Here is a 13,918-nt window from a genome sequence, read left to right on the forward strand (position 1 = left end):
CCAACGGTGGTGCTGGGGCTTGAATCAGAACACCTTCTGATCAGTAACCCAGAGCCTTAACCACTGAGCCACCACTGCCCCAGCTAGTTATGCAGTTAAGAGCATTAATATAGACATACTCCTTATCCTCTGTTGTTTTTCTATGTAGCACTTGAATTACTGGAAGGCAGATTCAATATTAAATTAGATAATATTGAACTTAACAGCTTCAGTCTTGTGTTACACTGCACTTTTGCTATTTAAAGCTTGAGACTCTTTAGTAGCCTTCTTAACATCTCAAAATGTCTGAACGTCCAAACAGATCCACTCGACTGTGATTTGTGGACTGATTAGTAAATCTAATTCATTTTTCGTTTTAGTCATGAGTGATCAAATCAGCAGTTATTTGTAGCACACGTGGTAAATCCAAAAAAATAAAATAGGTAAATAATAAATATATAAAAATCAAAGATATCGAAAATTGTTCATCTTATTATTATTATTATTTTTTTTGCATTGGCATGGTGATAATCAAACTGCCACTTTCTACCAGCAGAGTGCGCTGCTGGTAGAAAGTGGGGGGTATCCCCCCCCACCCCCACACACACACAAATGAGTCAGATAATGACACAAAGGCTTTGTTGCCAACTCATCCCTATGTAACCTCAAAACTAAAGGAGTCATGTCATGGTTTTTAATGTTTTCCTTTTGTTTGGGTGTGTAATGTATCGGTTTGTGCTTGTACAAGATCTGCAAAGTCACAAACCTCATAGTCTCCCCCAAAGGGATGCATTTTATCTAATAGAGGACACTGCTCCACACCTGCCAAAACACGCCGTTCGAAGTCCAGATGTTACTTCCGCAAATGTCTATGTCACAGCATGCACTATTAGCATAATCCCGCCCAAAGGCAGGCGCGAAGAAAGAAGGCGAGGCTTCGGTGAATTCAGGCGCCATGTCGCAGAGCCGCTGGGTGTTTCAGTGCGAAATCAAATCCCCTTCCGAAAACGGAGATAATCAGGGATCAGTGGTTACTGTTTATTTATATAAACGCTGTTCCTGGGCAGTACAACCCAAACGTTTGCTTGTGCACAGCGCATTTTACGGAGAACGGCTTCCTGAACCTGGGAGAGTACAAAGCAGGCTATACATGAAGACTACTCCTGGAAAGTGGGGCGATTCCCACTTTGCTCAGACAATCTTGTGCTTCTGAATCAGAACCCGTACACGTGTTTGATTATTTGATGAAGTATCTGCTATTGACTGTTCAAATGTGGAGTTTTGTGTTGTGGCCCAGGGCTCAGTTGTAGGCCTCTGCTAACGTGCTAGCCAAAGTTTGCGAAGGTGCCTCAGAATTGAAAGTGTTTGTTTGTATGTGGGCTGACGAACGTTGCTTGTAGCTGCTGTTGTGATTGTATCTTGAAACGGTTTACATCGATCGGATCACGAGGATCTTAGCTTTCTAAAGCTATACTGCATGAGTACTAGGGATGGGCGATATCTTATCGTTAGCGATATAGCGGTAGAAATTCTCCCCACAATATGATTCAGTCTTCCCGCGATGATAACGATAAAGTCTAGCTGATGACGTATTTCTGAGAGCGACGGTCTGCGACCCATTCGCAGCTCACATGCAGAGCGGAAAACAAGTACTGCGGAAGCGTGAGGAGGTGTTTATCGCTAAACAAGGAGCTACATTTATAATCTGGAACTGGTTTGGTTACAGAAAATCAGATGTGCGGCAAACGACCATAATGTGCAAAGTCTGCCAAAAAAAACGTGGTTACAACGGAGGAGACAAGAGTCAAGCAGGCCTAAAGTTAACCTACTCAGACGAAAATAGTCAGCGCATTTGCTCGACGTGTTGCCATTCCAAATTGTCGAGGAGGAAGGATTCGAGCGAATGATCCATAAACTGGACGCGCGATATAACGCGGAAGTATTTCTCCGGAACGGCCCTGTCCGCGCTGTATGAAGAGTGCCGTGGTAGCTTACAAATAACTCTGTCGACGGTGGAGTTTTACGCCTTGACTACAGACATGTGGAGTAGCCGAGCGACTGAGCCACACATTAGCCTCACGGTCCACTACGTAACGAGTGACTGTTGCGTCCAGACAAGTTCGTTTCCAGATGACCACACGGGTGAAAACACTGCGAGTGGCTTGAAGCGGTTTCTTCAAGAATGGGATTTAGATGAGGAGAAACAGGTGTGCCGGACAACAGACAGTGGAGCTAATATAGTAAAAGCAGTCGGTCTGAACATGTGGACAAGACTGTCTTGCTTTGGCCATTGTCTACACGTTGCTATTGGTAAGCTTACTCTTTCTCTCTTGGTGTCGGTGTATTTTATGCATGCACATTGAGCAAACATGAGCTTAATCTTTACTGCACTTAAAAATGCTTTTCTTACTTAGTATTTTGGTCTTGTTTCCAGTCCAAATATCTAAAAATTCTTAAATCAAGAAGCATAAAGTAGATAAGTAACTAGTACTAGCACTAGTAACTAGTGCTTTGCACTATTTTGTAACCTGACTGAAGACATAGTTGGGATTGTTACTTTTTGATACAATGTTTGCACTATTTTGTTCCATGAGACGAGCGTGCGTGATAACTTACACTACCTAATTGGCAGCATGTTCCACGTACGTCTTTTACTTTTGTAATTTTCTAACCTAACTGAAGACATGGTTGGGATTGTTACTTTTGCTGTTTGCACTATTTTTGCCACTGTTTGCACCATGAGAGTATGAATAGATACAGAATCGGTGTTTACATTTCTAACTTGTAATTGATTTGAATTATTAATGTGTGATATTTTTCAGTACAGTTGCACTATATAAACAGTATCTGCACTTTTACAGAAGGAAAGTTTATCTGCAACTTCTCCATTTCTGCAAGGCCTGGTGTTTGGATTTTTACAGTTTTTTAAAAATATTCTTTTATGTAATTGGTATATTTTAAGAGCCTATCTGATGATGGGTGAGTTTGACTTTTGGCTCAGTGTTTGTGTTTCTTAGGCCCTCAAGACTGCATGCAGCAATCACTTGTAGCCAAAAACAGTGGTGAATGGGACTATATTTATATCGTCACTGTTACTGTTATCACAATAAATACCAGGAAATATCGTGATATAGTTTTAAGTCCATATCGCCCATCCGTAATGAGTACCTATGTACACACACAAGCTGTGTACATAGCACTTAATGTGTCGGAATTTACATCATATCTGAAAGGTAAGAGAGTTACAGAATAAAAATTTTACCAATGTGAAATGTTCTGCTCAAGTCGTGTTTGCAAAGTTGGTTCCGCTTGATCATCTGCATTTTCTGAATCGGGCTCGGGGGCTCAAACTGATACAGTAAAATCGACGACATGTTGCTTAGGAGCTTAGAATTGCTTTAGAAACCTTTGAGGCTGAAGCTAAGGCGAGGGGCGTTACATTTCCGACACACGCTTGAGGTTTTCGGCCAATCACGACGCAATGGGTCAGGTGGCCAATCGGAGCACGCTGGGCTTTTCGGAAGGAGGGGCTTTGGAGAAATCGGAGCGTTTCGGGCAGCCTGGGAATACAGGTGCTGCAATAATGTACAGATTGTGACAAATTCCTTTTTTGAACATTAAAGCATGGTAACCTATTCTATTACACCCAATAAACATTTTTTTTTTTTTAAAAAAACATCACATTTTTATGTAATATTTAAATTTATGATATGACCACTTTAATAGACGAGGATCAAAACTGCTTACAACAAATTGGGTCCCTTCCAAACCAAGAAAGGAAAGACACACTCCTCCTCTACAGAAAAGTGTGCACGATCCAAATTAGATTTCTTTTAAAATGTGGTAATATTTCATTTTGAGATCCAAGACATGATGAGGACTAAGAGTCAGAGCATGTGGGACTTATTAGTAAAACTATCACATGCTTGTGTTTTATAGAGCGTAAAAATGAAAAAAATTGAGAATGCCGTCATCTCAAGAACACCCACGCTCACACACACACTCTCACACACACACTCTCACACACACACTCTCACACACACACTCTCACACACACAAACAGGACCAAGACAAGAGGTGTGTTAAAAGGACAGGCCCACTGAACCTTCACAGAAATCTGTTATGTTCTACAGGGAGTGGGATGACAAGACACCACAGTCCTGTCTCAGAACCGGGACTAACAACAGATTCAGTCTGATGTTTCTGAGAACCACTGCCAGGTTTTTAGACTAAAAACCATCTTGTCTAACCAGTTTCTTATAATGGAGAATGTTAAGTCGGTATACTGTGACGTCAAAGTCCTTCACGCATTATTAAAGACTTGTCAGTATATTTCCTGCACAAATCATTGTTAAAGAATAATTTTGGGAAATAAGCTTCCAAATAACACATGGTGCAAAAACGACCTCCTTTTACTCTGCTTTGAGGAACTCACTAACCCATAGTGACATATATAACAAAATATCATCTGTACTTCAATGTCAGCAAAATATAAAGCTAAAATTAACATAGAAAACAGGATAACTCTCACAGATCATATGCCTTATTATACTGTAAACGAATAAAAAGTCCAGCACACCGAGTATTAGTGCATTATCAATATACGAAAGTAAAACTCACTTGATGCTTATTACATAAAGGACATCCAGGATGCACTGCATCACGATAACAAAAGCTGGAACGGGTCCATAAACCGTCGCAGGAATTCGTAATCTTGTTCCGTGATCTACTTTTAGATCCGTATGATTGCAATCCATCTAGATTATTTTGTGAAAATAAATTGGCCACTGCTTAGACCGGAAACATTTATAAGTTCTCTCATTACATACAACCAAACAGCAGCCATGACACTATGAGGGGAATGTGGTAAATTAATTACGTAAGTAAAACATATAAAAACTAAAATCACGACTATTTAACAACTCTATTCACTTGTTTTCGTAACCAGTTTGCACGTCTGAAGTTTGAGGGATGTAGATATCTTGACAGCTCTGGCACGTTTTATAAAATCTGGAAGTGTCATGATTGTGTTTCCCACTTTTCGTTTTAGTTTAGAAGAATTTCTTTAAGCTGTCCTATTTCGTGTTTCATTTGTTCCGTGGGCAGAGCCGTTATCACGGTATCTATAGTACGCACAAAACTCGTATCATGGAGCGACATTAAGCCTTTACTCATTAAGTCAAAACTCAAGGGCGTTGTTGAACTGTTTTTTGACCTTGTGGTGTGTGTGGTTGTGTAAATAGAAGCAGTTATAACATCCTATGGAAACCTGTGGATCATATCTTACTTTAAAAGCACACATTTAAATAGCTCAAGACTGAAATGTGCAGTGCAATAAATGATTGCGAGTGGAAAAAAAAAAAAAAAAAAAAAACAGTATAATTTTATTATGTAGATATAAAGGATTCTCTGGATGCCTGGCTTTAGTGCAGCGCTGGGGAAGCAACAGAAAAACGTGCCTCATGACATTTCTAGTGTCTGTGTGGTTTGCAAGACTCATTTTCACTCAAGAATACTACAACAGGTTCTGCTAACCTATAAATGACTAACTTTCATTCAAACAGCACAGAGCAGAAGGAAGACACAGACAATTAAAACACAGTGAAGTTTACCTTGTGGAGTTCAATGGTATCGATCCACTGGTGCCGGAGTTCGGGATCTTCAGCCCGTAGGTACCAAATGTTATCATTTACACTGATGTCGAAGCGGCACACGTCAAACTCATGAGGCTGTGCGCAGAGACAAAAAAGGTTAAATCGACGTATGTTTCAACCACGGAACTGAAAACGCACACCTCCTACGTTACTGAGGAAAAATAAACGACATGTCAGGATTCAGACACACAAATGGTGAAGAAAATGATCACAGCACACTAATACTCCCATCATTGTCGTACAAATGCATACAAACAATACAGAACCCCCGACCCCCTTTACTGATTCTTCCTTACTCACAATTTTTCCAGTTTAAAATATTGTAATAAATGATGTAATCATCCAGAACTGATAGCTGATAGCGTGCTGGTCAAAACGGTCTAGAAGTTTACTGTGTCACACTGTATCATGTGATGCCAACAAAATACTTGTGCTTTCCATGGCAGACTGTACAATCAGTTATATTCACACTATATTCAAGGTAAACCGCAGCTCTGTCGAATGCTCGAATCTGATTGGTCCGAAGTCAGCATTATTTTCATAGAACAGCACAGGAAGCTCCGGCTGTAACACGAACGATAGGTCAACGTTAATGCGCTCGCTCTAATACGTTATTGTTTCTATAGTGACAGTTCGTACACAGGGACTCCGAATAATCCAAGAACGGTCATAAAAACGAAATGAATTCATTAATGCTAACAAATACAGATTTTAAAAATGCTTGTTTAAGAAAGTAATTCTGATCATGATTGATGTGGTGAGTATGTATAGCGCTTTGTGTGTGTGTGTGTGTGTGTGAGTGTGCGTGAGCAAGCGAGAGGGGGTGGGCTGGTGAAGAATGACTGTTTATTGCAGCTTTAACATCATTTAAAACAGGAACTTGCCCTCCCATTAAATCTAACAAATAAACCGCTAAAATCTGCAGAGAGTCATTTATTAATAATTTAAACATTATAATCATTGGCAATTTGTTGTGGTATACGTGGAATAACATACTCCTGGCCGTGCTGTTATAAGTAATTAATGCACTTCATTCACAATGAGATAGTGCTCCTCACAGCAGCGTTCACATTCTGGTGTTTTAGTCCAAAATTTCCATACTGCCAGAACCTATTAGTTGGGGGTTTTGTGGTCACGGAGGCACTATATTTGTCCGCCAGTTTAGCAATCCTGTCATGATTCGCTTTTTTTTTATTATTTTAACCATGACAGCATTACTGTGATGCAAATCATACAGTCTGAAGCAGCTTTTATAACATTTTTGGCCACGTCTCTGACTGATTTATTCTGACACTTGAGCTCTTCACTGTTGAAACAGCAGCGAGTTTTCCTCTCATCGTTTCATTTCAGCTTCAGTGTTTCATTTCCAAACTAAAGTGAGTCAAACCGCACCAAGTTCCAATTACTTCCAAACTAAAATGCATGCAAGGCCTTCTCCACAGTATCTACAAGAAACAGACACGCGCTTCGAGTGGTGTTTTGACTCGTTCGTCTCTCTCCCGCAGAGCACTGTGCTGCTTTCACTGCTTTTGTCTGCTAACCTGATAAAGATTCCAGTCTGGGATGGAATAACATCGGCACGCTGCATACTTGCCTGCTTACTGAGGGCCATTTCAGCTGGGACTGTCATCGGCATGCTGAAAAATTACCACATGGCTCTTGCATCATTTCTAACGCATACGTGCTTTGGAAAGACGGCATGTGTCCCAAATCGGCATCTGTTTCTAATTAAGAAACATGACTACAGGCCGATCAAAAACGTTATACAGCGGTTGTATTGAATACAACTAAATGCAAAGTAAATACAACAGCTGACAGGATAAAACATTAGAGAGCTATGTGATGTGTGAGGTTTATCCGGACTGAGCTAATAAAAAGTAAAAGTAAAGCAGGTGAAAATGCAACTTCTGGACTGGAAAAGCTCCACTAAAATCTGCTCTGCATGACTGTTTCCGCATACTTGAGGCTCTATAACAAAAGATCTGTGTAAGAACTCGGCCGTCCTGAGGATTTAGAGACAGGCAACAAGCTGTGCTTGTTCAAACACGACCATGGAGTACACTCCCGTCTTTCACGGCTTCTCTACACTCCCTGATTCTTTGTCATATTAATACAATGGTGGTTAGGAGTATATATCTAGCACGGATGGATCTCTAAACTGCCCCGATAGTATAAAACGGTCATAATATTTTATTAACGATGAATATGCTAATAAAATACAGCATATTTCGTTTCATTTTGGCATTTTATTTGTCATCGAACAGATTGAATTTAAAATTATGCACTAGAAATTCATGCTCTAAAATAGTGAAAGTATTGTAGCATTTTCAGTCAAACGTTTCAGTCACCATAACAAAATTCAAATCTTTAGAAAATTTCATATTTTCATAATTAAAGTCACGTATAATTTTCATGGCTGATACGTGGCAAACATGGCACACTCTGGCTCGTAATCGGGATCCGGATCGTTCGATGCGTTACTCTCAGTAGGCTATACATAATCATCAAAATCCTTATTTTGTTCGCGGACAGCTTCATCATCAGACCCACGAGATGAAAAACACGATGGCGTTGACGGGGATGTTAGAATTTTATGTATTAAAGGTGAAATTGCTGGACAGACTAAAGGACTAATGCGCTGCTGCATTGCTCTCTTTATGTAGAGATGAAGCGAGGGCTAAATCCAACTGGCTGTTGAATAGCACGATGGAAACCATTAGCCAAAGTTAAATATAACAACATTTCGATTACATTTCAGCTCTAAAAAAAACAAAGCTAAAAGAAACACCATTGTAGGTCACATGTTATAAAGATTAACATGCCAGTGGTTCAGGGTGCATTATTCCTTTAAAGATTTTTGGATATGGTGATGTTAAACCCAGGGAGGGAGCCTTACCTTGATGACAGCTTTGCTGAGGCAGAGTGACCCTCGGCAGCCATACTCTCGCTCGTGCTCGAACTTATAGTAGCTTATTGTGTTGTTCTTCAGTACAACCCAGCGGTCCTGCCACCCGTGGATATAGTTGGTCCACTGAAAGAAAAGCACCAGACACATTCTTTACAACACCATAGGAGAGACCTGTATGAGCATTTCCCAAGTATTTATTGCTATAATTATAAAATGATTCTTGTGCACAGTACCTAATGAAAAAAAAATTGCATTTGTATTTAAATGTAAATTGAGTTATGAATCACAAATGTAAAATGAGCTACGACCTTAACCACTGAGCTACCACCTTAACCACTGAGCTACCACTTTAACCACTGAGCTACCACCTTAACCACTGAGCTACCACCTTAACCACTGAGCTACCACTTTAACCACTGAGCTACCACCTTAACCACTGAGCTACCACTTTAACCACTGAGCTACCACTTTAACCACTGAGCTACCACCTTAACCACTGAGCTACCACTTTAACCACTGAGCTACCACTTTAACCACTGAGCTACCACCTTAACCACTGAGCTACCACCTTAACCACTGAGCTACCACTTTAACCACTGAGCTACCACTTTAACCACTGAGCTACCACTTTAACCACTGAGCTACCACCTTAACCACTGAGCTACCACTTTAACCACTGAGCTACCACCTTAACCACTAAGCTACCACCTTAACCACTGAGCTACCACCTTAACCACTGAGCTACCACTTTAACCACTGAGCTACCACCTTAACCACTGAGCTACCACCTTAACCACTGAGCTACCACTTTAACCACTGAGCTACCACCTTAACCACCGAGCTATGACTTTAACCACCGAGCTATGACTAACATCAGAGCTACCTCCTTAACCACTGAGCTACCACCTCAACCACAGAGCTACCACCTTAAGCACTCAGCTACCACCTTAAGCACTGAGCTATCACCTTAAGCACTGAGCTATCACCTTAAGCACTGAGCTATCACCTTAAGCACTGAGCTACCACCTCATACACTGAGCTACCACCTTAAGCACTGAGCTACCTTAAGCACTGAGCTACCACATAAACCAACGAGCTATCACCTTAACCACAGAGCTACCACCTTTACCACAGAGCTATCACCTTTACCACCTTAACCACAGACCTACCACCTTAACCACCGAGTTACGACTTCAACATCAGAGCTACGACCTTTACCACCGAGCTACGACCTTAACCACAGAGCTACCACCTTTACCACAGAGCTACCACCTTAAGCACCGAGCTACGACCTTAACCACCGAGCTACCACCTTAACCACCGAGCTATGACTTTAACCACCGAGCTACGACTTTAACATCAGAGCTACCATCTTAACCACTGAGCTACCACCTTAAGCACTGAGCTACCACCTTAAGCACTGAGCTATCACCTTAAGCACTGAGCTACCACCTCAGACACTGAGTTACCACCTTAAGCACTGAGCTACCACCTCAGACATTGAGCTACCACCTCAGACATTGAGCTACCAACTCAGACATTGAGCTACCTTAAGCACTGAGCTACCACATAAACCAACGAGCTATCACCTTAACCACAGAGCTATCACCTTAACCACAGAGCTACCACCTTAACCACCAAGCTATCACCTTAACCACCAAGCTATCACCTTAACCACAGAGCTATCACCTTAACCACAGAGCTACCACCTTAACCACAGAGCTATCACCTTAACCACAGAGCTATCACCTTAACCACTGAGCTACCACCTTAACCACACTGGAAAAAGACCAGGTGATTTTTCCCCTAATCTTCAGCTGTCCAGTTTAGGTGAACCTGTGCCCATGATTCCTGTTCTCGGCTGACAGGAGTGGAACCCGATGTGGTCTTCTGCTGTTGTAGCCCATCCACCTCAAAGTTCAATGTTTTGTGCATGCCGAGATGCTTTTCTGCTCACCACGGTTGTAAAGAATGACTATCTGAGATTCTATATCTTTCCTGGCATCATGAACCAGTATAGCCATTTTTTTCTCTAACCTCTCTTATCAAGGTGTTTCCACCCACACAACGGTCCCTATCTCACATCTTTCTGTGTAAACTCTAGAGACTGTTGTGTGTGAAAATCATGGGAGATAAGCAGATCCTTAAATACTCAAATCAGCCCATCTGGTAATCCAAGCCACAATCAAAGTCACACTCTTCCTTCATTCTGATGTTTAATGTGAACATTAACGGAAGCTCTTGACCTGTTGACCTTCCTGCATGGTTTTTTTTTTTTGCAATGTGCTGCCGCCACATCCGCCACATGATTGGGACGGTGAGTGTATGATGACTGACCTAAAGCAAATACTTGTTTATACAGCATAACTCATTTAAAGATAAGGAGTGCTGCTTTGTTTACTTTGTGCACAGCCATGTTTATTTGATGTCACTCTGTAAACAAGGCAGGAACTCGTAGTTGAGAAGACTACCCCGAGTATGAAAATGTATAACCTCCTCATCTTTCATTTAATATAAAAGTAAATAATTCTAATGAAATGTTTCTCTGCGACGTGCTCTTCTTACAGTTCGTGCTTGGGAATTGAATTACTTGCGCCACTTTGCTCACAGCTGAGTTGGGTTCGAGTTCTCATAGCCAGAACATCACCTGCCCCGGAGCAGGTCAGCCACTGAGCGTAGGTTACTATGGCCATAAACACGAGCCACTTTAATGGTACCGAAATCCCTGGGGGTTGGCACAAACTAAACTGACACTTACCTGGCTAGCCACCTAAACTGGCTTCATGGTACTGACCCCTGACCTGTCTGAGAAATGTTTTCTCCTATTGGACACCACTGTACCTGCCCCTACAATGTCCCCCACGTGACGTCACAGTGACAAAATTCTCACAGCAACAGGAACAATACAGCACTAACAAACAAGTTAGCACGACAAGCAATGAACACATCACAAATATATCAGTATAAACATATTTAATGTGTGCCTTGAATTGAGTGCTCCTTTAAATCTCAGGTGTATGAGGTGAACAGGTGTTTACGTCACATGGTGTCAGTAAGACCGCAGCACGTCGCAGTCAAATGTTAAAGCAAGTGTTTACAGCCTGTAGTAGGGTTGTTTTTTTATTATTGTAATAATGGTGAGTGTGATGTATAATTTACCTTGCTGAGGATTCCTGCCAGCTCCTCCGCTTGCTCCGATTCAGGATCCACATCTTCATCTGAACTCTGATCAGACATCAGACTTAACTGCGACAAGTTCACTTCAGGCGGCTAGCTATCTTACACAACCTCTTATTTCTCCGTTTTTAATATATATTATTTTTTAAAAGTCCTTCTTCTTATCTATCTCGGGAATGCAAGTATTTTTTTTTATTTATCTGGAGACGTGCCGAACTAAAAGTTGAGACGCGGACACACACGCACACACAAACACAAACACACTCTGAGTGGATGTAAATCCCTCGCGCGCTGTGAGTAAACAGGAGCTCTAGCTAGCAAGCTAACGACATAACAACAAACAGCAGATTATTTCGGATTAGTTCAAGGTCGTTTATTTAATTTCATAAACAACAACTTTTCTCTCCTTACAAATCCTGCCAGAAGGCTCGGTTTTTGGTTTCGACAGTCAAAAAGAGAGAGAGAGAGGAAAAAAAGAAAAGACAGCGACTAAAATGTCGGTTGTTCTAATGACACGTCACGAGGCGCTTCAGCAGATTAACGGCTTTTAGTGAGAATTCTAACCGATTCGTTATTATTTAAACTCGGGTTTAGTCGCGCGCTGTGTGTGTGTGTGTGTGTGTGTGTGTACGCATGCAGCTAACGCGGAACAAGCCTGGATCTCGGTATTGTCCCCCTGCAGGCCGTGCAAAGTACTACAGCGTGTCATATAACTACACCATAAGACTCATGTGCTGTTAGTCCACAATGTTTAAAGGTGCAGTTGGTCATTTTTTAATATTGTAGACTTGCTGTAAAAAAATTAAACACAATAGAAACCCTCATAGAATTTGTAATGGTTATAATGGGAATTGTATTGGTTTTAATGGTCCCTGTGGGTCTCTACTGGTAATTTGTTGCCTTCTATTGGTGGCATATTATGATACCATTAAGGACCAAAAATGGTCCTTAGCAGCTGATGGAAAGCAGCTGACCTTTGAAAGATTATATTTTCTGCAATGGTTTCTATTGTTTTGTTTTTTTTCTTCAGCAGGGCTGCTACTGCTGCAATCATAAAACTTCATCTCATGACTCTTATTCCCAATATGCTCATAGTGAAATGGCGTACGCAGAGCCCTGACCTCAACCCCACTGAACACCTTTGGGATGAATCACCCGACTGTGCGCCAGGCCTTCTCACCATGTCTGACCTCACTAATGCTCTTGTGGCTGAGTCAGAAAAATCCCCAAAATCTAATGAATGACAAGCCTTGCCAAATGAATGGAGGCTGTTATATCACAAAAGGGCGAACCGACTTTAGAATGGGATGTTCAACAAACACACATGGGTATGACGTTAGGCGAGTGCATACGTTTGGTCTTATAGTGCATCTCAGAAAAATTTCACAATGTTGCAATTCATTCATTTTCAGTAAGTGATTTATCCAGGTCAGTGTCACAGTCTAGCCCGGGAAGACTGGGCATTAGGCAGGAACACACTTTGGATTGGACACTAGTACATCTCAATGTCCCAGTGCACACATTCACACACTCAGTCACACCTAGGGAGAAATTTAATGTAGCTATACCAATCCACCTACTGGCATGTTGAGAGGGGAGGAAAGCAGAGGATCTGGAGGAAACCCATGTGGGACATGGGGGAAACATGTGAAGCGACACACACACTGTAATGCAAGCTCAGGATGGAACCATGGACCCTGGAACTGTGAGGTAGCAACGCTACCCTAGCACCATTTAGTAATAAAGCAAATAATCATGCCAATAAAAGTCTAAATCACACTGTATGTGTCTGTAATGAAATGAATGAGGTGAAGACTGAAATGCTAGCAGCCAGGACTGCTTTAGTGACTTAACTTGAGTTAGCATTACATTATATTACAGCCTATTATATGCTTATATTATGTTAATATTTACACCGCAATCTGTAGGAATATCTAAGAGATGATGTTTTACTCAAATCAGGCAGCAGGTGCTGTATGCTGGGATAAAGTCACATGAATTAACAAGTGTTCATTATTTTCCCCAACTCATTCCAGGACAAAAATACCATGATGCATATGTAGGGGTGGGTTTGATTGGGGAGATGAAGGCTTGTCTATAGGTGTGTTCGACTTAACACAGGTCTCAGCTTGATCACCACCTGGCTTGGTATAACACATGATGCTTGATCTGCATCACCAGTGCATCATGACGAGGTATG

General features: G+C 41.4%; 1 protein-coding gene across 2 annotated transcripts in view; it reads right to left on the reverse strand.

Moving 5' to 3' along the window:
• Positions 1 to 12,322, reverse strand: part of cert1a (ceramide transporter 1a) — a 29,793-nt gene extending 17,471 nt beyond the window's left edge. For both annotated transcript variants that reach the window (XM_053654000.1, XM_053653999.1), the window contains exons 1-3: positions 11,701 to 12,322; positions 8,530 to 8,664; positions 5,592 to 5,708 (exon numbers count right to left, since the gene is read on the reverse strand). In XM_053654000.1, coding sequence (XP_053509975.1) covers positions 5,592 to 5,708; positions 8,530 to 8,664; positions 11,701 to 11,778 — 330 coding nt within the window. In that variant the 5' untranslated portion in view covers positions 11,779 to 12,322. The remainder of the gene's footprint in view (positions 1 to 5,591; positions 5,709 to 8,529; positions 8,665 to 11,700) is intronic.
• Between the last annotated feature and the right edge of the window lie 1,596 nt (positions 12,323 to 13,918).

Source organism: Ictalurus furcatus, chromosome 22 (assembly GCF_023375685.1).
Source record: "Ictalurus furcatus strain D&B chromosome 22, Billie_1.0, whole genome shotgun sequence".
NCBI lineage: Eukaryota > Metazoa > Chordata > Actinopteri > Siluriformes > Ictaluridae > Ictalurus > Ictalurus furcatus.